Source organism: Anguilla rostrata, chromosome 1 (assembly GCF_018555375.3).
Source record: "Anguilla rostrata isolate EN2019 chromosome 1, ASM1855537v3, whole genome shotgun sequence".
In the NCBI taxonomy this organism is placed as follows: domain Eukaryota; kingdom Metazoa; phylum Chordata; class Actinopteri; order Anguilliformes; family Anguillidae; genus Anguilla; species Anguilla rostrata.
Genome location: NC_057933.1, coordinates 68,428,977 through 68,453,743, shown reverse-complemented (window position 1 = coordinate 68,453,743; position 24,767 = coordinate 68,428,977). Strand labels below are relative to the sequence as shown.

Here is a 24,767-nt window from a genome sequence, read left to right as displayed (position 1 = left end):
GTGCTTTTTTTTATTTATGTTTTTGTTTGATTTGTTTGTTTTCAGGCTGGTGTACTTGAAGCTTTTCTGAAGATTTCCCTAGGCTGCATGAAAATAAATGAAATGCAATGAGCTGAGGAGCTTGTGATGAATATCTTTGCAGATTTCGGATTAGTACAGGGCAAGAGACAATAATGCATACTGATTGCAATAGGGAAGGTACTATAGTGTCATTTATCAGGAGCTAGTTGCAAAGATTATCATGTCCTGAGTAAACCCAGTTGAAAGCGTTTCTATAGCATCTACCACCGTGTCTACTACTCCTTCAGCCACTGTCTCCTACACAATCTCACATATCCCATTGTGTCCCATATTATCCCTGACACACCTGTTCCCACACCCTGTCCCAATCTGCAGAACCTTTTTATCCCTCTCTGCGGACCCTATCCATCCCTCCTTGCATACCATATCTGAAGGACTGGAGGGAACCAGGGGAAAGACAGCTCAGGTGGCAGCTGGAAAAGAAGTCCAGACTGAGTCAGTGACATAGCTCTCAGGCCATTTTAATAGAAGTGCTTGGGAGGGGACCGCAACCACACAGAGTTCTAAGTCCTGCTCAAGATGCTAACCATCCCAAAGAGATTGCATCAATTACAGGGGGTTTTATACTGCTGGCTTTCTGATGATCTCAGCTGGACGGATGTCAGCACACCCAGTTCAGTTGTGTACAGTAAGTGGTTTTATTTTATGTGCACATGAGAGCAATGTCATTGCACTGTCTCACCCGACATTTGGCTTAACATTTCTTTATACATTTAATATTGTTTACGTGATCTCTGGATAAGGAAGTAATGTCAGTGGTCATTGCATTTGTCACAAAAAATAAAACGGCTTGGAATGATGGCTAAGCATATTGTACATATTTTTTCATTAACATGGTTTACGCCCAGAAGATTCTCTGTTTATTTATTAGTTATACGAGCTCTGACCTACTTATGTAAATGTCACACACTTCAAATGCATCAACATTCTTCTGAAGGAAAACGCACTACAATGCACTTCCACTGACACACACTTACCATGTAACTAAGTGCACCTTTTTACTATCACTCCTCAGTCTCTTTCTCTGTTTGTGTGTGTGTGTGTGTATGTGTGGAAAATAGCCGGGAACTTCTGACTTCTGTGTCTCCTTTGCCTGTGCCTGTGGGTGAAGGAATGTGGAACACCATCTGACAGCACAGGCCAATCCCTCTCCTGGCAGGCAACACAGCTGAGTTGAAGAGTTAAACATCACAACCTATGTATATATAAATTCCAGCAAACAGCATTGCTTGCACCCTTCGGAATTAATTTAGCTTAATACAAACAGCTGTAAGTGGTTGGATAGCTACTAGAAAACACAATGATTAGTGAGTATACCAAGGGGTAGTAGAAGGTGGCCTTACAACAACTTGGACAAAGTAAAAGAAGATGTACAGTCCATGGAAGTGGTGAGACGGTCTGCCTAGTCATAGAGAGCTCTTGGTTTTAGTTTGGTTTCAGGTACAGGGATCAGTTCCGACTTATTTTGGTTGCTTTGTCGGCATTTGTGGCTGCTGTATGCCCGAACTGCTTTTTATTCTCAATGTCTCTCTTGAAGTGAAGAGCTTAAAATAATTTGTAGTCAATTATTCCATGGTGGTCAGAGTAAAGATTTAGAAGTCCCATGATTTCATTCACAGTATGGTGATTACTGCTCAGAGCCCAACTGTTACTTTGTTATTGTTATGAAGTACTGTACTTGGTTGGGTTGGACTATGAAACAACTGTGTGAAGTTTAAACAGTCACAGACAGATTTGAAGTTTTCAACAGTTGAAGACATCCAATCCCAATTAAGGTCACCATCTAGAAGAACCTTCTTAATATCAAGTCTCAGTGAAAGATTAATTGAAGACTCGCTAATCGCTGTGGGAGGCTAAAACAACCCATCACAACCATAACCCTTTAAGCCACACTCAAACAGGAAGCTGCCTTATCACATGGCTTTACTGGGTAGCAAGATGTGAGCGTTGTACTTGTCGCACATGTGAAATGGTGGGTAGATATTTGCAAGGTTTACTCTTTGTGAAGGAAAGCGTTTTTACTACTCTGATCCTCAAAGTTCCTGCCATGTCCTGTAAATAAAATTAATAACACAATGAAACTCCAAGACAATTAATAGTAGTTATTTAAGGTTGAGGTCTGAATGTGTTTTTTCAGATGTAGGTTAGATTTCTTTCCTCTTGTAGATTTATTTGGTCAGAAATAGTGCTTGCAAGTGGTTAGATATAAATGACTCTTATGTTACAAGTCTATGTAGTTATTTCCCCTTTTCTGATCTGTGTGATCTGTTGTTTTTATATACCAGAATGTCCGTAAAACATGCCTCTAACTAGTACTTGAAATTTTGTTTTGACAACACATTAACAGTATGCAATATCAAAGTGTACATCATTGCATGCATGTGTGAATCCACCCTGCACTATTTTGCTAAATGAGATTTTAAAAATGTTTTTCACAAATACAAATCACATGAAATCTTGTTACACACGAACAACTTTGAATCTGTCTTTGCTGTCTTGACTGCCTCCTGTTTCATTTAGGATAAACTCTACACAGTGGCCCCATATGGTTCTAGGAGTCTGGTGCCTACACAGAAGATGAATTGAAAGCATGATCACATATAGCACATCTGCTTCGAGCAGCAGTAACTAAGATGGAGGCTGCAGAAGTGAGGTATTCATCTTAGTTCTGCTCTGATGTAATTTCTGGAAAATTTTGGTGAGTGTAAATAAATATATGGTGGTTGGAGGAAGTGTGAGTTACAAAAATACTCTTCCTTTGAGACCTACCTAATGGCATTTTGCTGCTCACCTGGTCAACCAATACAGACACTGCAATAGCTATAAGAAGAAACCACAACACACATCGCATGTCTCAGGCACAATGTATTTTCAGCAAAGTTCAAATGAAACTTGCAGTGCATTCTGATGGCTATGTCTATTTCCAGTCTGCTGTCTGGTTGTAATTCAACAGTCATAATGTGATCAAGGCCACAGCCACCTTTGAAATGATTTTCACTTGACTATTTAGTTACATATTCACCTGTGCAGTTTTGTACTGAATGAAAGGAACATTTAAAAAATGTCAAACATCTCTAGCATATAGCCACTTAGAAGATGAAGTTCATACCAGTAACATTTTCAAAGTCCAAATTTGAAGTCTATAATAAAATAATAATAGTAGGAGTAAAATATGACGTGTCTGAACAGAATCTTCAGCTTTTAAACAGTACGCTACACCTTTTTACCATTTCAGAACGTAAATATTGTGAAATTGTTGAAGACACAACTGATCATGCATTTTCCACTCAGTGCGTTCTAATGTTTGACAGCGCTGCGTGTTGAGAGTTTGTGGCCGCTCATCTCCCTCCCCCATTGTCTTAAGATGTGGTGGCCTTAATGCTAGCGGAGTAGAGGAAGTGGCAGAGGCTGAGAGCTCTGCTCAGAGTTTTCCAAAGGCCCCGTCACCTCTGAAGCATCCACACGCTCTCCATCTGCTCTGCGTCTCTGTTCACGCGCTCCCCTCTCCTTCTCCTCCGCCCGTCGCCATGGCACGCTGGGCACCGACATCGTGGCACGTCTGGGTCCTGCTGGGGCTTCTAGATGCCTGCGAGGGACTCCTCATCCCCCGAATGTCTTTCATCGCTGGTGAGCAGTAAGCCTTCGCTGCGTTCGTCTGCTTAATGCCTTTAGCTCTGCCCCCGGCTCGTATGGAGACGAGATTCGGTGTGAGATAAAAACTAGTACGTAGCAAACTTTGAAATAGGGTCAAGGTTAACACTCCTCCCAATGGGAAATATCTGATAATAAACAGGGTTAAATATCAATCTAATTGAAGGTAGCTACTGAAGGATGGTACAGTGCTTTGCTTATGTAGAAACGAATTCAAGCAAATAACCAATTTGTGAGAAAGAACTTGACCATGCATTAGCAATTTAAAAATCAAAAGTGAAAAAATGTTACTCTGGGGCAGAATTATTTCAAATATTTTAACTTTCTCCTGCTTGCATACCATGAAATGCAGAGCCTGCCATGCGTGGACCATGTATATGCATACTTCATAAAAGGTGGAGACAATTCTGACCTGATTCTGGAACAACTAATGAAAACACCTCAATAAGTCTAAGTTAGCTTAAGTGTGTAGACATGTTGTACATATGAAAATGTGACAGAAACAGTATTGTATGAGTTCCTAAAAACTGCTACATAGAATGCTCAATATGTTTGCATATGGCTCTTGTCATTAATGTGTCTTAGTTTTTCGTAATGAACTCTGCTGTCTGCCATAACTGCATTTGCCCTTCTGCACTTACCTGTTCTGCCCCTGTCTTTAGTCAATTAAGGTGGGTTTTGTATTTGCCAAGTCAGAATGGAGAACAACAAGCGAACAGTGTACTGCATCCTGATTTTAAGGAAAATCTAATGTCACTATTCTTTTGAAAGTGATTTTGTCTGCAACCAATTTATGCATCATGTTTTTTTAAAATGTAAAAAAAAATAAAAAATAAATAAAAAAACATTTCGGGACATATCATGGAACCTGAGATCAAAGAATAACATTAATACTTAAAGGGTGACAAACTGTTACGTACCGTCTTATTTCTTCCTTTCCCCTCTCTCTCTTGCTATGCTAAGACAACCAGAATGGCTTAAATATTCAGAATTCATATAGCTGAGTAGCTGTCCGTGTTACCGAAAGACACGAGCGGTCATGTTCTCATTTACATACAACTCGCTAAATCAGTTTGTATCAAATCAAATCTATTTTATTTGTGTAGCGCTTTTTATAGACAAATATCTCAAAAGGCTCTTGACAGAGAAACAGAAGGAAATAAAAACTGGCCAGGGAAAACCCCCAAAAAGCAAGGTCAAATAGTCCCTGGTGGGAAGAGCAACACTCAAACGGAGGTGAGAAAACAAGCCCCGTTTGGAAAAAATTGCTGTAGAAACCTGGTTACAAAGAGGGGGGGCTATCCTTTGCTGGCCGGCCTGGTGTATCATAGTGCATCTCTTTAAAATGATCTCAGCCGTTACTTTTTATCTGAGGAAATGCCACCTCCACCACCCGTGATCACCCCCTCTGCACTAGCCTGCTTGGCTGCATGTTTGTGCAGAAATGAGCACGCTGTCGTGCCCTGTGTCTCCCGCGGGCCTTGTGAAACCTCATAACCCTGGCACAGGGCCGGTCTGCTGTCTCAGGAGCTTATCGAGCTTAGTGAGTTTATGAACGACAGAAACACTGCTCGTTTTTTGTAATGAATTCAGTCATCCTTTTCGCCTGTCTGTGGAGCTGGCAGAGTACCATTTCTTTACTGGTTTTGAGTTACTTAATTAAACCCTGGCCAGAGTAATTGGGCCTCATTCACAAAGCATTTGTGTAAGAACATTTGCACAAACATTTCCACATTCATCATTTTTTCCCCCTTCATTTGGTGCCAAATTCAAGCGTTAATTGAAATTTTAATGCCTTCAGTGCAAAAAGCAATATATTGTGTTTCACACAGTTCAATATCTTTACAGATCTAAAATTTGATCACTACATAGACGTTCTTCTGCTTGTTCCTTCAGGAATTGTTTTTTGAAATGCATTGTTGTGACGACAGTATTGTTATAGGTGAGGGAAAGGATAATATTAGTTTCTAGACTTCTGTCCAAGATAATAAGACTGGAAGTGTAGGTGCTCTAACGGTTAATTATAATGCAGGCTGTTCTACAGTCAATGCAGAGGAGAACTGAGAATTTTATGGCTTTGATTGAAATGACAATTTCGCTTTGAGAGTGCGCCCACAGGTAAGTAACCACAGGGCAAGAGATGATTCACCCCTGTTGGATTACCTGGCTCTCAGACTTTCACTCAGTCCCAGAGGCAACATGCTTCTAGTGCGTGGTTGGCTGATAAGGCTGATGTAAAATGGATTGCGGAGAGAGCAGCAATTAGCCTGAGATCACACATTTCTGGGTCCTGTCAGACTCAATGTGACCATTCTGACTGTCTGTGCCTTTCTCACTTCTCATTTCTGAAACCATGACTGACGCCAGGAATGAGGATATAATGCTGCGCTTGCTAGTCTCATTTCTCTGAACAGGAAGTTTCTCTTTTGACCCAGTTTTACCCAGTGTGCGAAGGATTTTACAGATTTTACTCACTGCTTATCCACTAAAGTGAACACCCCCAACTGATCAATCCCTTAAAATATCCTTATATCCTAAATGTTTGCACAATTGCAACACTTTACTATCCCAATTTGTAGCATTAATAGTGCTGTCCGTAAGTATTTGGACAGTGACACAATTTCTGTTGCTATGGCGCTGTTCTCCAGCACATTACATCCGTATCGAGTGAGTCATGTAAATATCCTCAAATTAAAGCCGACAGTCTGCACTTTAATCTCATATTCATTGTTTCATTTAAAATACAATTAGCTGAAGGGCAGAGTCAAAAACAACATCACGGGTGGTGGCAGTGGCATTTCCTCAGATAAAAAGCAAAAGCTGAGATCATTTTAAAGAGTCAAAAACAAAAATTGTGTCGCTGTCCATATACTTGCAGACTGGATGGTACATTATTAATATTATTGCTACCTTTCCTACTGTGTCGCAGCAACCCCTGGGCTTTGAATGAAAAGTCATTCACCATATTCCTCTGAAGGTTTGTCTCTGAGTTCTGATGCGTCAGAGAGAGAACACACAAGCAGGAGGTATAGCTTGAAGCTTTCTCCTTCACTCTTTCATGTGTGCTTATCTCTGTCTCTCTCTCCCTCTTTCACCCTGTAAATTTGAACTTAAAGTTATTTCAGTTCTAATTAGGCACCATTACATTTGGTGATCACGTGTGTTCATCCTGCAGTGTGCTGTGCTTGCATCCCAGAGGTGTACCCCACTAAGGTAGTTCAGTGTACTGTCTCTGACGAACATTACAGCGCAGAACATGCACCCTACGCAGTTTGCCTTTTGCAGGCTGTCAGGTCTGAACCTGAAAGGTCAGGGAAACCACAGCGAGTAAACTCATGAACTGGTCATGCCTGCGTCTGTTTCTTTTTAAGCTTTCCCCGCATATCTTTATGCGTGTGCTTGATCAGGTGTGCACCACAGGCATGATTACGAGGCGAGATGTTGGTTGGCAGATGCTGTCAGAAAACCACCATCTTATGATCATGTCACACCATGAATCCTTGTCAATCCATAATCAACTCAAATAAATCCAGTGGGAGTGCTATTCAGTGAGATATAATTCAATGCATTGATGTTGAGCTTAAATCTTGTCTTAAATCATGCACAGTTCAGTTTATTGAACAGTCCAGCAATAGCACGGTTCACTGAACTGCAACGAAGGCTAGCTGTGCTTCAGAAATGGTGCTCTGAACAATAAACTGCAATAAATGTCATGCAGGCTCCGTTTGCCACACATAGCATGCTACAGTTTCCCATTACTGCTAGTTCCATGAGTGCGCAATGAGGTGCAGTACATGTTTCGTGCTACACTAATGTTTCAGTGGTGGTGTACCACTGGTGGTGGAGCAGGGTGTACATGTATACAGCAGGACATTAATAACTTGCAAATGATCTCACGTGATCGGAAATAAAGTGGTTTCAAGAACTAGGTATATATATGTCACTTTCCACTCTATATTGACTGCGGTAAACTATCAACACTTATCAAACTTTCCACTCTTTACAAATCGTGAGATTAGCATCAAAAACACAGATAAATTCTAGAATGCATGGTGTCAGCCTCTGTGATTCAAAGCCATTATTAGCAGAAAACATTCACTTTTCAAATACCCCAATAGCTTTTCAAAATATCCTTAATCGGTCCAGTATTTGTGCAGAAGGTATAATATATAATGACATTACAGTCAGACGTCAGATATTTAAACAATACCACTGACAGAATATCACCTCAGTAAATGAATGGTGGTCATTTTATTTCCTTAGTCTTCATTTTGATTAATTGAATTTGTGCATTGTATGCATGTGCTCTAGTGTGGCTGAAGTACATTATCTCACCTAGTGGAACCTGAATGCATATTAATAATAGAATGAAGCTAACATGAAACAAAGCTCTCTGTGCCTCAGAGCACAACAGTTTTTCGCTGATGAAGCTGCCCTCTAGTGACAGTAGGGACACAGTACACTTGAATCCACTCATGTACTAGTACCCATCTTACTGTCTGGTGAGCTGCTATTGACATACACTGCTATAGTAGTAATGAGCTTTGTTTGAGGTATCCACCCAATAAGTACTGCCATGCATGGACGGTTTATATGCATGCGGTCACCTGCTTGGTTTATGAGTCGTAAACAATAAAAATTAAGGTTCAGAAAAAAACCTGAGGTATAATTTACCAGTAGTGAATTCATATGTGGATGCCAGTTATTCATTATTTCTTCTGTTTCTTACCTGTCACCCAGAAAACTCAGGTAGATCTGTCATCCATTTCACCAGCCCTGGCATCGAGAACACCACCACACTGTTGCTAAGTGATGACGGTGCCACACTGTATGTGGGAGCAAGAGATGCAGTGCTTTCTCTGGATGTCAGCCAGCCGGGCGCCATGGAGATAAGGAGCAAGGTGGCTCTGTCTTTAAGTTTTATGCCTTATTTGTCTTAGTATAGTATTAGGTATTAAGTAATAGTATTAAGAAACATCTGACCTTGGAGGCTCTTTTTTTCTCTCCACCTGTTTGCTGACCATGTTCGTCAGACATCTTCACTTTGCAACAAACTGCTGCTTTGAATAGTCATATACTATGTCAATGATGTAATAGCTAGAGTAGAACAAGTACAGTATAGCCCAACCAGGTTTCAACATATGAGTGGTGTTCCAAGCAATAGATGGAACAGACATGAGACTCTGCATTCTTTTTCAGATTGATTGGTCACCAGCCACAAAAGAGCATAAGGAGTGTACCCAGAAAGGAAAGAGTGAGGTAAGATCTGAGAACAATGGCCATTTTATTTGATCAACCCTTGTTCTTAACTTTGACTTTCAAGTTGCCTTGGCAATGTTTTTGTGATTACTGAACTCGCCTAACTGTTTTAGAAGAAAACCAAGTTTTGCTTTTAATTGTTATTCAAAGTTAAAGACAAATATTGTTTGAATCCCAGCTGTTGAATATCGCATTAGTTGTTCAATTGAGGTAGAATGCAATTGCATTACAGAGCACTGAAAGTCACAACTTTTGTGATATGATATTTTCGGCTCATGTCTATGTCCAAAGTCCAAAGTCCAAAGCCCGACTTGAGCTGTAGTAGGAAGTAGTGGATGACTTTGTGGGGGAGGGATCATCCACTACTTCCTACTACAGCTCAAGTTGGACTTTGGACTTCAGGCATAGACAGGCAAAGGCATAAAACATAAAAAATAGACATGAAATTGTGAATTGTGGGGTACAGACATGCCCATCTCTCTTACTTGGCTTTTTCCTTTTTGCCAGACGGATTGTCACAATTTTGTCCGGGTCCTGCAGTTCCTCAACACCACTCACATCTACGCCTGCGGGACCTTTGCCTTCAATCCCACCTGCACCTTCATAGTAAAACCCATGGCTTATTCTAGCTCTTCACTCTCTTCCCTCCCTCTGTCCTGTTAAAAGCCAATGAGCCAACGATATTGCAAGCCTTTGACAGCATGTAACATTAACCCTCCCATTATGTTCAAATTAACTAACAACTTTTATGTTTGGGGTCAATTTGACCCCAGCAATATAAACCTGCAGAAAATAATTGTAACTGAAAGTGTTACCCAAGTTTCTCTCTCAGCTACTTTAGGCCTTTCTACTGACCATCTTAATAGCCCAGTAAATAAAACATGACTCCCCCATCCTCCCCTTATACATCAAGTATTGATTTTATATGACTAATGCAAAATATGCAAATGACCGTACAATCTCATTCATTGACATAAAATGGAAAACAGATAATTTTTTTTGTGTTTGCAGGGCTTTATGTTGGTATTAAGTGCTCATTAAAAAAACAAAAATAACATCTGGAAAGAAACACACCTTTTATTATCAAGCATAGTAACATTTTATGTTCGGGGTCAATTCGACCCCAGGAAAAAATATTAAAAATGTCAAACATTTCAAATGTGTAGGTTCAGAAAACACTTCAGAACATCAGTAAGTAACACATGACAGTTATTCAATAATGAAGAAACACCAATAAAAAGTAAATTAGTCTCCAGAATTGAGTTTTGATAAAAAATGAACATAACACCTCAACTAGGTACCCGTGGGTAACAATTCTTCATTCAGAGACATTGTGGCTGGAAACATTGCCCTACCAGTGTCAGCATTCCAAGGGCTTGCTGTTACTTCACCTTTTGAATTGTACACTCCTGCCAAAACAAGCAACCCAATATAGGATTACTAGTGGGTCACATCCAGCTCTTTCCAATTGTCACCATACACACGTTTTCCCTCTAAGTTTGTGATCTCAAGAATATCCTTTTGCATTGATGGTGTTATGAAGAGTTCAAATGCAGGCTTTATGTCTAGTACATGACTGCTAGCATATCTGGTGGGGCCTGGAACCATTTTGATGGCATTAGCAGCACTAAGTCTACCCTGTCTTTCAATTGGAGATCCGGACCATAGTTGTTTTCCATTTTTGGAAGTGAACATGTCAGTTCTTGGTGGTTGAGAGATGACGGGGGGTTTCTTGGGGGTTGAGAGATGACAGGAGGATTTCTTGGTGGTTGAGAGATGACAGGAGGGTCTTTTGGTTGTTGAGAGATGACGACGGTTTACTGGTGGTTGAGAAACAACAGGAGTGTCAGAATGTGGTATCTCCATGGCTTCATTCTCATCATCAGAGGAGGATGCCAAATAATCAGGGTCCTCTTCAACATTATCCTCAGTCTCAGACATATCCTCATCTAAATCACTTTCATCCTCCAAGATCTGTGACAGAACTTCAGTGGAAGAAAATATATGCCTCTGTCTGGTGGTCATTTTCAAAATCTTTAGTTGAGGCATAAATGAAAAGATAAATGGTTTAGAGAGCTGTGTGTGCAGCCTTTATTATAAGTTTGCCCCCGCCCCCAATTGACCCCAAACATAATAGGAGGTAAAAAAAACCCAATACATACGACATGTTCAGATCACCTTGTCAAAGAAAACATCTGCAACTTTATACAAGACAGATTCACATAAATGTAATTGTGTATGAGAAAAACAATCCAGTTTCAGCAATATCCATACAGTATGTACAGCGAGCAGCCACTGCCTCTAGTTTACAGAGATGGACTGTAATCCACCGCTGTAACTGGTAATGATTACATTTAATATTTAAGTGAGATACTGTAGTATTGACTGTAGCACTGTAGTGCTGTCGATGGCTTTTTTCCACTACAGTCCTGGGATCTTACAGGGACATAGAGAGAAGATACAGAAAGCACAATTCTGTCTCAGTAATGTTCCCCCACCTGTAAGATACTAAAGGTTGATGCTGAGATCGAGGCTGGAGTTAGTTCCTATGTTCTCTCGGTTCCTGGATGGACCCTACTGCATCTCTCGGTCTTTGTCTCTTTCAGAACACCGAGGCTTTTGCCCTCCAGAGCAACTCCAAGCTGAGACCAGAGGACGGTCGGGGGCGCTGCCCTTTCGACCCGCACCAGAGGAACACAGCCATTGCTGTCGGTGAGATGCGGGTGGGACTGGGATGAAGGTGGAGCTGTGCCAAATTGTTCAGTGGCAACAAAACTGGGCGGTTTCTCAGTCCGTGTCACGGTTTCTGTGCAGGTAGATCATTTTTCTGTGCCTGCACCGGCTCAGTGGTTAGCATTCCGATTAGCCACTCGGCTAATCGTTATTTTGGTGTGTGGGGACGATTAGTTCGAGCTTGCAGATTAGCCACTCGGCTAATCGTTATTTTTGGTTCCTGTGGGAGGATTGTTCCTGCCTGAACATTCCATGCATTCCTGCAGGGTTACCTCTGATCGGTTTCACCTGGGGGTTGCTCACACCTTCCGCTGATTACCAGCCACACCTGTGGCTGGGTATTTAAAGCGTCAGTAGGCAGTGGAACGGTGCTTGAGTGTAACGTGTTTTGCTCTAGCCAGTTCCCTGTCGTATTCCTGAGCAAGGTAAAAGGAATTTAAGAAAAAGAGATTTAAAAAAGAATTCTTCAGTTTGTTTGTTTTTTTGGAAAAAGGTATTAGGACGGTATAGGTCCAGATTCTGAGGCCGGCGGTTTTAAGGGGTTATTGTGTCACCGTTGGGGCACAAACCTTTCTGCCCTTTACTAACCAGTTTTCCCCCCTGGTTTTAGTTGGCCTCAGAACTTCTTCTGTTTTGTTTTTGAAAAGACATTTCTTTTTCTCAGCTTCGGTTCGAAGTTGTTTATTTTTCATTTCTCTTTTCCCTATTCCTTTATTTTCCTTATATACTCCTTCTTCCTCAGTTACCCGTTTAGGGGTTTATTATTCATTATTTGGGATACGTCCCCTAGGAGTATAGCACCCCCTTATTTCGTCTCTCACGAGACTCAGTGGTTACTGGAGTGCCCTTTGGTAACTTATAGATCCCCTGTTTGGTCGCGTCTGGTCTTCACCCTTCCCCGCCTCACAGAACACTCAAGCCAAATGGAAGTACCAGCGACCATCGGCCTGGATCAGGCTGTTACGGCTCAACAAGCCATCCTGACGGCCCATACAGAGGGGCTACAAATGTTGCACAGTCAACAAGTGAACACCACTACACAACAGGCAGAGCTGTGCGAGCGTTTGGCCCTACAAGAGGAGGCGTCACGCCGCCAGGAAGCTACACTGACCGGCCTGCTAGAGATTATGGGTCGCCAGCAGGTGGCTTCTGAGGAGTTTAGGCGAGGTTTCGAGGAACACCGGGTCCGGGTAGAGGAGGAGCGACGTCTTGAACGCGAGGAGACAAGGCGTTTCCAAACTGAGTTTCTTCGGAGACTCGATGCTCGCGCTCCCAGTACTCAAGCACAATCCTTTCCTCCCCAGACATACACACCAGCACTCTCGAGTAATCAGGAACCTAAACTTCAGCTCCCTGCTCCGTTCGAAGGTGAATCCGGCAAATGCCGGGGTTCATAACGCAATGTTTTATACAGTTTCGAGCTCACCCTTCACGATATGCTACGGACGAATCAAGGGTGGCATTTATTGTTAGTCTCCTTAAGGGCCAAGCCCTGGCCTGGGCTGACCCACTTTTTCGTTCAAACTCACCCATAATGACAAGTTCAGACCGCCTCATTGAGGAGATGGAAAGGGTGTTTGACCACGATGTTACGGGCAGCGAGGCGGCCACTAGGTTAACCCGTCTTCGGCAGGGAAGGAATAGTGTTGCAGAATTCTCTATAGCATTCCGATCGTTAGCCGGCGAATCAGGCTGGCCCGAACTACCGCTTATGACACTATTCACCAATGCCCTGTCAGATCCGGTCAGGGATGCACTGGCTGCGAGCGAGCCACCCGCTACTTTCGAGGCATTGGTTGCGAGAGCTATCCGCATTGATCACCGGGTTAGGGAACGAGAGAGAGAGAAGGATGAAAGGAGAGGTCGAACGACTCCTTACATCGCACCTCTCTTGGGTACGCCCATTTTCTCCACTCGTTCCCAAGACTCAGGAATCAGGTCAGAACCTATGCAGGTGGACAGTGTGGACGTTCGCAGGGATGCTGATTTTCGATCAAGAACCAAGAGATGCAACTATTGCAAACAGATAGGGCACCGCATAAAGAGTTGTCCAGTGCTAGCAGCAAAAGATCAGTCTCGTCGGTGAAGCGTAAGCCACTGGCGAGACGTGAGTTATCAGTCTTTCGCACCTGTATCCCCGTTGAACTCTCCTGGAATAAACAGATCATTAACACTAACGCATTTTTAGATTCAGGCGCAGTGGATTGTTTTATGGACACAAAATGGGCAAAGAAACGCGGATTACCTGTGCGTCTATTGCCACAGCCTCGGGTGATTACTGCGCTTGATGGTCGTCCCTTAGGCACAGGCCTAGTGGAAAGAACCACCGCTTTTATTCAGATGCGCGTCCCTTTTGGTGAACATGTGGAGCATATCAGATTTTTTTTGGTGGAATCGCCTACCTTTCCCCTTGTGTTGGGGCATTCCTGGTTGGTTAGGCATAAACCTTACATCAACTGGGGCGGGACTGGGGAGGCCATCCTTCAGTGGGGTTTGGAATGCATGTCTCACTGTCAGCAGGAGACTACGCAGGCTCCTGGGGTTGGTTCTAGTTCCCAGCCCAGTTTTGATTACTGTGATGAGGAGACCGTTACTCCCATCAGTCAGTTTGCGGCATCGCCCTCTTCAGGTAGGGAGGAGAGCCTAGTCTGGGATCCGTGTTTTGACTCTTTCTCTCCTTGCGATTACGCCACAGAGGAATTCTCGGGTGAGGGGGGTTCTTTTAAAAGCCATAGCGAACAAGATACGGAAGATGAAATGGAATATCCTTATTCCGCCAGTATGGAGGATCTGGTTACAGTGGGTACGGTCACTATTCCATTACCAGTCAATGTCCCCAATGATTATGTAGATCTTGCGCAGGTATTTAGCAAGCAAGAGGCCACTACTTTACCTCCGCACAGAACGTATGATTGCGCTATCGAATTGTTTCCTGGTTCGGTTCCACCAAGGGGTTCCTTATATTCTTTATCGATTCCCGAGAGCGAGGCTATGAGGGAATATATTCAAGAGTCCCTGGCCAATGGTTTTATTCGACCCTCCACTTCGCCGGCGGGGGCAGGGTTTTTTTTTGTTAAGAAAAAGGATGGGAGTCTGCGACCCTGTATAGATTACAGAGGTCTTAATAATATCACGGTCAAGAACCGCTACCCCTTACCCCTTATGAATTCGGCTTTTGAACGTCTCCAGGGGGCGACTATATTCACCAAACTTGACCTTCGGAATGCCTATAATTTAGTGCGAATACGAGAGGGGGACGAGTGGAAAACGGCATTTAACACGCATAACGGGCATTTTGAATATTTAGTTATGCCTTTTGGCCTCACGAACGCCCGGCGGTATTTCAAGCCTTAGTTAATGACGTTCTTAGGGAGATGTTGGAGAGATTTGTGTTTGTCTATTTAGATGACATTTTAATCTTTTCCAACACTCCTGCTGAGCATGTCAGTCATGTCAGGCAGGTTTTGAAATGCCTTTTGGAGGCTAAACTGTTCGTGAAGGCAGAGAAATGCCTATTCCATGCCAAATCTGTCTCTTTTTTGGGGTTTATCATTTCTGAGGGTACTATTAAAATGGACCCTGATAAAATCTCTGCGGTTAAGAATTGGCCCCCACCCACATCGGTTAAACAGGTGCAGCGGTTTTTGGGATTCGCCAACTTTTACAGGCGTTTCATTCGCAATTTTAGTGCAGTAGCCGCACCGATCACTGTGCTGACCAAAAAGGAGGCCAGTGTTCATTTTTCTTGGACACCCAAAGCCGACGAGGCTTTCCGGGTTTTAAAGTCTATGTTCTGTTCTGAGCCCATTCTCATCACGCCTAACCCGGCACTTCCTTTCGTGGTGGAGGTGGATGCCTCTGAGCTTGGCGCGGGAGCCATTTTATCTCAGCGGTCCCCTTTAGATAACAAGGTGCACCCGTGTGCATATTTCTCGCGATCCCTTTCCCCAGCGGAGAGGAATTATGACGTCGGGGATCGTGAACTTTTGGCAGTCAAGCTGGCTCTGGAGGAGTGGCGGCATTGGCTGGAGGGGGCGGAACATCCTTTCACGGTCTGGACAGATCATAAAAACCTAGAGTTTATTCAGAGCGCTAAGAGACGGAATTCACGGCAGGGTCGCTGGTCTCTGTTTTTTGCCCGATTTAATTTTATCCTTACTTATCGTCCGGGTTCAAAAAATATCAAACCTGATGCCCTGTCTAGAATCTATGACCAATCAGATGACAACCGCTCCCCAGAACCCATTGTTCCCTCCACTCTGATTGTAGCTCCTGCTATGTGGAGGATTGAGTCAGTGGTCCGGAAGGCTCAAAGGTCTGAGCCGGATCCGGGTGGAGGTCCGCCTAACTGTCTCTTTGTCCCTGCTAGGGTACGCGCCCAGGTGTTGCGTTGGGGACATTCCACGCATCTGACTTGTCATCCGGGTGTCCACAGATTCAAGGATTTTTTATCCCGGCGATTTTGGTGGCCTGGCATGGAGAGGGATGTGCGGGAGTATGTTTCGGCCTGCTCGGTGTGCGCTCGGAACAAGGGTTCTCGCATTCCACCGTCGGGTCTTTTACGTCCATTGCCCGTTCCTAGTCGCCCTTGGAGTCACGTAGCGCTGGACTTTATCACTGGGCTGCCACCCTCTGATGGCAACACTGCCATCTTAGTCGTTGTGGATAGATTCTCGAAAGCGGCTCATTTTATAGCGTTGCCTAAACTTCCGTCGGCTTTGGAGACCGCCCGGTTAGTTATTAACCACGTCTTCCGATTACACGGGTTACCTCAAGACGTAGTATCGGATCGTGGCCCGCAGTTTACCGCGCGTTTTGGCGAGCATTCTGTTCACTTCTGGGGGCGTCGGTCAGTCTCTCATCAGGGTTTCACCCGGAGACCAATGGACAGACGGAACGCACAAATCAGACGTTGGAAAACACTCTCCGCTGTCTGGTCTCTTCCAATCCTACCTCCTGGAGCCGTCAACTCGTGTGGGCAGAGTACGCGCACAATACGCTACGTAACGCGTCGACGGGCACCTCACCGTTTGAGGCCCAATGTGGTTATCAACCTCCACTCTTCCCTGAATTGGAGAAGAACATCGAGGTGCCCTCCGCAGAGACATTTGTCAAGCGGTGTCGGTCCACCTGGAGGAGAGTTCGTACTTCACTTCTACGCTCGTCAGCCAGTCAAAAGAGGCTTGCCGATAGACACCGCAGACCGGCGCCCTCCTATCGGGTGGGTCAGCGTGTCTGGCTTTCTACTCGTGATCTCCCTCTACGAGTGGAGTCTCGTAAACTCGCTCCTCGTTTCATTGGCCCATTTAAGATCCTTCGGAGAATTAACCCAGTCACGGTTCGCCTACAGCTGCCCCGGTCCATGAGAATTCACCCTACCTTTCATGTCTCTCGTCTTAAGCCAGTTCTAGTAAGCGCGTTGGCTCCTGTGGACAAACCCCCACCTCTGCCTAGACTCGTGGATGGGGAACCAGTTTATACGGTGCGTCGCATTCTGGCCGAGAGGCGTGTGGGCCGTAGGGTACAATTTCTCATTGACTGGGAGGGTTATGGTCCGGAGGAGCGTTGTTGGGTTCCCTCTAGGGACATATTGGATCCTGAACTGATCCGGGATTTCCGCTCTCGTGGGTCCGAGGGCCCGTCTGGGGCCGGTCCTTAGAGGGGGGGTACTGTCACGGTTTCTGTGCAGGTAGATCATTTTTCTGTGCCTGCACCGGCTCAGTGGTTAGCATTCCGATTAGCCACTCGGCTAATCGTTATTTTGGTGTGTGGGGACGATTAGTTCGAGCTTGCAGATTAGCCACTCGGCTAATCGTTATTTTTGGTTCCTGTGGGAGGATTGTTCCTGCCTGAACATTCCATGCATTCCTGCAGGGTTACCTCTGATCGGTTTCACCTGGGGGTTGCTCACACCTTCCGCTGATTACCAGCCACACCTGTGGCTGGGTATTTAAAGCGTCAGTAGGCAGTGGAACGGTGCTTGAGTATAACGTGTTTTGCTCTAGCCAGTTCCCTGTCGTATTCCTGAGCAAGGTAAAAGGAATTTAAGAAAAGAGATTTAAAAAGAATTCTTCAGTTTGTTTGTTTTTTTGGAAAAAGGTATTAGGACGGTATAGGTCCAGATTCTGAGGCCGGCGGTTTTAAGGGGTTATTGTGTCACCGTTGGGGCACAAACCTTTCTGCCCTTTACTAACCAGTTTTCCCCCCTGGTTTTAGTTGGCCTCAGAACTTCTTCTGTTTTGTTTTTGAAAAGACATTTCTTTTTCTCAGCTTCGGTTCGAAGTTGTTTATTTTTCATTTCTCTTTTCCCTATTCCTTTATTTTCCTTATATACTCCTTCTTCCTCAGTTACCCGTTTAGGGGTTTATTATTCATTATTTGGGATACGTCCCCTAGGAGTATAGCACCCCCTTATTTCGTCTCTCACGAGACTCAGTGGTTACTGGAGTGCCCTTTGGTAACTTATAGATCCCCTGTTTGGTCGCGTCTGGTCTTCACCCTTCCCCGCCCTCACAGTCCGTGCTGTGGGGAAAAGAGATATTACAGAGCTTGTTCAAAATACCCATTGTTTCCTGAGCATTGTTCTTGGGAATGCTCAATTATAAAATACACAGAAAATATTTATTATTAGATATGTATGCTGTGAATCTCTCACTTGTGTTTACTTTTGTTTTTACCGTGTTTTAGATGGAGAGCTGTACACAGGGACTATGGCCAACTTTCTGGGTGACCGACCAGTCATCTCACGTTTCCTGAGTGAAAGGAAGCAAAGAGACCTCAAATTAGATGACATACAGGGCTGGCTGACAGGTAAGAGCCTACAGGAGGACTTTCATGCAGACCCGTGTCTCTTTCTCTCTAATGAAAGAGACACGTCCACTCATCCAAATCTTACAAAATAGCTCTGACCATAATTGTGGGTTTCTTATAGACTGAACAAAATGTGCACTCTAAAGATGAAATGAAGTGTCATGTGTAAGTAGTTCTTCTCTGGTTTGCAATGAAGTGTCAAGCATGCCAACATTATTATTAAATATTATTATTATTAAAAATGGATACCAATTGACTGAAGTCATATACTCAGACTATGGCCAGTGTCTGTGGCATGTTTACACCTGAGAGTGCCAAAGAGTCCTGAAAATTTGCACGCCCCAAACTTGCGTTCACTTTATCTTCAGCTTTAAGACAGGAGTGAGTCTTGTTGTTGTTTTTCTATTGTCTTCTATTAATTGTATAATTTCACTCTGAGCCTCTTGTATCATTTCCCGTCTTGCCAGAGCCCACTTTCATCAGCTCCACCTTCATCCCCAGTGAGGACAAAGTCTATTACTTCTTTAGGGAGACGGGCATGGAGTACGATTTCATCAATGACTACACCGTCTCTCGTGTCGCCCAGGTCTGCAAGGTAAGCCACATCTCTCTTGGGCCTCTCAACCAGATGTATTACTCCCTGTTTTACTAACCTCTATGTCAGTGACAAAAGGCTATTGGACAACGGTTTATTACAGGTAATTACTGCACAAGCTGGAGTAAAGCAGCCATGAGAGTTATCCCCAAAGCCTGGTCTATTTAGTTCCCTTTAGTGTGAGAATGGGCAGCAACACCATTGATCTGGGGGAGGGTTGTATCATTCACCATTTCATCCAGTGTTGTTTTCACCCTCATTGCCAAATTTGTTTAAATTTTGGAATATTTTTGTTTTCTGGCAGAGTGATATGGGAGGGAAGCGTATCCTGCAAAAGTGCTGGACTACCTTTGCCAAGGCTCAGCTCCGCTGCCAGGCTGATACAGAGTTACCATTCAATATCATCCAGGATATGGTCACCCTCCCACCCCCAGAGGGCGCTCCTACTGATGACACACTATTTTACGGTGTCTTCAGCTCACAGTGGTGAGACACGTAAATAACTGTTCACTATAAATTGTGCAAAATACGAGGTTAAATGTTTTAACGAACAATCGCAATGGAATAGATTGTGAGTAGTTATGACTTTTATGTCTCTCAAAATCCATTCAGCATCTATGGCAAATAATACATGTGAATACTTATTTTTAAAATCAGGATGTTCTTACTGCCTTTTTAACAAAACAAAAAAAAACTTCTTACTCGTACTTATGTTGCAAAGTGAAACAAAAGTGTGATCAACACTTCTTAATACATCACTTCTGGGTTGCAATGGAAATGGAGTGACAGTATTTACAATCCAACAGCATTTGTGAGAAGTGCTGAAGCATGGAGCTTTGCTTCACTAACTTGAAGGCTTGTTTGTGTGCTTTCTGTGCGTCTCTCTGCATTAACCAGGTCAGTGACTTCAGGGCAGTCAGCAGTGTGCAGGTTTCGACTTGGGGACGTAAAAAATGTGTTCGCTGGAAGCTACAAAACGCTTAACCGGGGCACACTGCGATTTGATACTCTTCACAACGAGAAGGTGGCCAGTCCAGGGAAGGCAAGTGTCTGTGGTTCCCAAGAGAAGTGGAACTTAAAGCACATAAGAATATCCAATGAAGGAAACAAAACAAGCCATTCAAACCATCTAGGCTTGGCTTTATTGATTCCTTCTGGATCCCCTACTGCTAGAATAGAAATTTGATTGGCTTAATTCTTTGTTGGAAAAAAGGTCTATATGTACAGTATATTAAGACAACCACATACATCAATCTTTAAACTGCTATTTAGTGTTCATTTAGGGATTGCTGATGCTTACAGTCCTCCCTATCTCTGCTGTCTCGGCACAGTGTGGATTGCACAATGCCTCGGACACCAAGCTGCGGTTTGTGAAAGATAACTTCCTGGCAGAAGACAGTGTGCAGTCGGCGGACCGGGGCCTGGCGCTTGTGTCTCGCAGTCAGCTCTACAGCAGGATCCTGGCCCAGAGGACCCGAGCAGCCAGCGGAAAGAACTTCACAGTGCTCTTCCTGCTCACTGGTACGACATAGGGCTGAACGTCCCCATCCACACAAACTACAGTAGATGTGACGCTAAGGTTGTCAGTTCCCATACTATACCTGTGTGATTCATGTTGAGTGGGAGATGGGCTGGTAACAATACGTGCTTTACACAGCATTGTATGTTCTTTTTTTGTACCACAATATATTAATTACCTACAATAATGTACAACACATTTCCTGAAATATAATTTCTGATGTTTACAACTGAAAAACTTTTTGCTAAAGAATCTTGTCCAACAAAATATGATAATACAGGGTAAAGAAATCGGTCTCTCTCTCTCTCACACACACATACACACACTTGTTATTCAAACAATTGAACAACTTTATCAACAGTTTCATGTCAATACTAACTGATTTCAGATTAAATCTGCAATTCCAGGTACCATTTTCATATTCAAAAATATTGTTACTTATGTTAATCTTCTGTTCCTGTGAAAATTTTTGCTTGATGGTCTTTGGTTATGTTTTTTTTCTAGAATCTGGCTTCCTTCACAAAACAGTGCTGTCAGACCAAGGTCCTCATATCATAGAGGAGATCCAGGTCTTCAAGCAGCCACAGTCTGTTAAAAATATCCTCCTCTCCCTTACCAAGGTACCCCTTTCTTCTTTCCCTTCCTGTCCATCACATCCTATCCCTCTCTTCTATGCATTAACACTGAATCTTCCATCCATCCATCCATTATCTATACCCGCTTATCCTGGGCAGGGTCACGGGGGGTGCTGGAGCCTATCCCAGCGTGCATTGGGCGAGAGACAGGATTACACCCTGGACAGACCAGTCTATCACAGGGCAACACTGAAAAGAGTTTATATTCTCTTAGATAGTATTGAACAGTCTCCCAAGCATTGTTGGCGAGCAATAAGGATGAATGTACTGTAAAGGCCGGCATCATTCCACAACACAGTCATGTGATTACTGTCCATTGGACTCACATGACTATTCGTTGGTGATCAGTGTCAGCAGTGATCTTTTCTGTGGGACACTTGGACTCAGAATTTTGAATTTTTATATTTATTTATTTTAAAAAAGGCCTTTTGCTCATAGAAACCTGACCCTGGGCTGGGCGGATGATTTTCTCCAAAAAAATATCTGAACCATCATACCTTATTTGCATAGTGAGGGCATCAATTGTCATCAACCTTTGTACAGTTCCTGATCTGCAGAAGAACAGTGTATGCTGAGCCAGTGTAGGTGGCCTGATCCTCAGCCCTGATGGATATTTCTGCTGTCACAGGGAGTGGTGTTCGTGGCTTCCTCCGAGGGTGTGTTCCAGATACCAGTTTCCAACTGCTCATTCTACACAACCTGTGCAGAGTGTGTGCTGGCCCGCGACCCCTTCTGTGGCTGGGACCCCAATCGACAGGCCTGTGCGGAAGTGGCCAGCATCTCATCTAATGCGTGAGTACCTCTTTTTGTCTGGTGAGGAATGACCACCTGGATGGGATTAATGCCAAACAGTACAAAGAGGCTTCATGATAGAGCAGCACTGCAGACTGAGAATGTGAGACTTAAGGGGCAAAATAATATATAGTGTATAACTGAAGCTCAGAATAAATATCCTACACTGTCATTTCTATATTTAGGTGTAGAATATACGGTATGTGAAGTAATGAAATTATGATCTGAAGATCTAAACCAAGGTTCACGTTGTATTGCAACCCTGTATAGCATGAAAGAAAACAGGAAGCTGCTGTACAGTTATACAATCCTGTGGTGCAAACAGGGCCAGGGGGTGGTGATGTTCAAACACTGATGTTTCCCTGTTGGTGTGTTGCTTTCAGAGCCCAGGATGTGGAGCTGGGAAACGTGAAGAAAGCGTGCGGCGTTTCACATTTCGGCAGATCTGCTGGTAGAACAGCCCTCCCAGGTTCTGATCACTGATTGCCTACACCACTGCAGTAGAGGTAGATTTAGAATGTACTCTATAACTGAGGCAAAGACATGAATAGGTCTAGATACTGAAACATCTTATCCCAGAGCAGTAGTATTACTGCTGCCAGAAGCCAGTTTTTTCAGCAAAATCAGAGGTCCATGAGTTAGTAAGTGTTGTACTTATTTACATACCGGTATTTATAATGTCAGATGTCCTTTTTTGATTGTTGGTTGTTTCTGGTCCCACAGAAAAGTTTGAATATGTGCAGTTGTATGAGGTGGTGAGCCTCCACTGTCCCAGAAGATCCAGACTGGCGCAGCTACGCTGGAAACACCCCAGCGGCAGCAGCCATCACCCAAACAGCTTCCTGCAGCTGGACAATGGCAACTTGAGTTTCCTAGCCACTCCCCTCACACTGGGGACTTATCACTGTGTCGCTCTGGAGAACGGCTACGAAGAGACCCTGGCCGTCATCACAGTCAAGCAGCGTTCATCTCCCCGATCCATCGCCCCTCACCACACCCCCGTACAGAGCCGGCCCAGAACAACAGTGAAACCGAATCTGGGACCAGGGAAGGAGGTGGTGACCGAGGTGTGGGCGGAGACAGGGAAGGAGGTGGTGACCGAGGTGTGGGCGGAGACAGGGAGGGAGGAAGTGACAGAGGTGTGGAAGAAAATGCAGACGCTGCCTGTGTCAGAAGCAGACACTGTGCAGAATGAGCTGACAGATGATGCTGTATCCGCTCCAATCGATGAAACCCCCTCCTCTTGGAGAGAGAGCAGGCCGTTCGAACAAATTCAGAAGCCCGTCCCTTCAAGTGATGTCAAGAGTTACTACAGTGAGATGGTCGCCGTCACCCTTCTATTGGTGGTGTCTCTGTGCATGTTGATGACAAGTGCAGTCTACATTTTTTATCAGAGGAGTTCTGTTAAAACAGCCCTTCAGGGCTATGCCAGCACATATGAAGAGACAGTCAACATTAAATAGTGTCACCCCGCCCCCCCCCCATCTGAAGATCAACCCCCTGGCAGTGTGCTGAGACATGAGCAGATTGAAGCTACTGTGGGCTGCACCACTCCAACTGGGTCCAGCAAGGAGCTCCCTGCAGTGCCTGTGTAAACCACGGGACCTGTACCTCCCATTCCACCCTGTGTGAAATTAAGCAATGTAATGTAGATTTCTACTGTGTGTACCTAAACCAATCTAAATTGCAAACACATATCTTTTAAAGACCAGAATTGCTATGGTATAAATACAATGGCAGAAATGTGTTTAAATGTGATTTTAATGGTTTCATTTGAGAATTTTATGGTTTAATATGTTTTCTATAAATTATGATAATATTAACACCACAATCTCAAATTCCTTTTACAATAAGCTGGGCTGGTGTTTTCAAAGTTTAAATTTTTTTTAAAAGGTTTGTATATGCGCATATTCCATGTGAGTACAAGGGAAATTGCAAATGGCAGAGATAGCGGATTGATTTTTTGGCTCAATTACCTAATAAAATTGTAAATTTGGTTATGTTTAGTTTAGTTTATTAGGATCCCCATTAGCTGTTACAAATGGTAACAGCTACTCTTCCTGGTTATGCACATTTCAGAGATTTTATTTTTGTATTCAGTTTTATTTATTGTTTTATTGTTGTTGCTTTGAGTATATCTTTTCTCCCATTTTTATTTAGATGCATATTCTTGCCAATTCAACTTTTGTGAATGTATGAAATGTTACACAATATGCCTGAATCCTCTAATCTTACTGTTTTATAAAACATAGCTACATCGCTCTTTTCTTTTAAAAAATAAATTGATGAAATTTATTAAATTGTTTTGTCTGATTGCATTGAAATCCTTGTTGAATGGCTTATTCTTTTTTTTCTAATTCAATGTGTGTGTGTGTGTGTGTGTATTTGTTTGTTTGTCTGTCTATATGGTGGGAAGAGAATACAGTAACTATAATGCACACAACTTCAGATTTTTCTACAAATTTTGAAGTTAATAACAGCCCATCCTCCTCTTCAACTCCCCATCTCTCGTTTCATGGAGGCTAATGAAACTCAGGGTGTCTCCAGCTTTGCTCATATACCCAGTTCTAGAGATGCCCCACAGTTCCTGCTGGACCTCAAAACTCAGAATCAACCATTGTGGCATAGAGCTCCAGTGCTATTGCTGGAATGAACACAGATATTTAAGAGTGAAATATAATTCTCAGTGAAG

General features: G+C 43.6%; 2 protein-coding genes across 2 annotated transcripts in view; both read left to right on the top strand.

Annotated features, from left to right (window-relative positions):
• Positions 1 to 112, top strand: part of adam15 (ADAM metallopeptidase domain 15) — a 30,548-nt gene extending 30,436 nt beyond the window's left edge. The window contains exon 26 of the transcript XR_010332638.1: positions 46 to 112. The gene's annotated coding sequence lies outside the window, so the exon portion shown is untranslated. The remainder of the gene's footprint in view (positions 1 to 45) is intronic.
• Positions 113 to 2,941: 2,829 nt separating this feature from the next.
• Positions 2,942 to 23,538, top strand: LOC135264199 (semaphorin-4A). The gene is made up of 14 exons (XM_064352935.1): positions 2,942 to 3,708; positions 8,473 to 8,633; positions 8,932 to 8,991; positions 9,499 to 9,597; positions 11,598 to 11,703; positions 18,412 to 18,534; positions 19,002 to 19,129; positions 19,434 to 19,615; positions 20,027 to 20,171; positions 20,461 to 20,650; positions 21,153 to 21,268; positions 21,912 to 22,075; positions 22,459 to 22,544; positions 22,799 to 23,538. The coding sequence occupies exons 1-14, from the start codon at positions 3,609 to 3,611 to the stop codon at positions 23,536 to 23,538; spliced, it is 2,400 nt and encodes a 799-aa protein (XP_064209005.1). The 5' UTR covers positions 2,942 to 3,608.
• Positions 23,539 to 24,767: the final 1,229 nt, after the last annotated feature.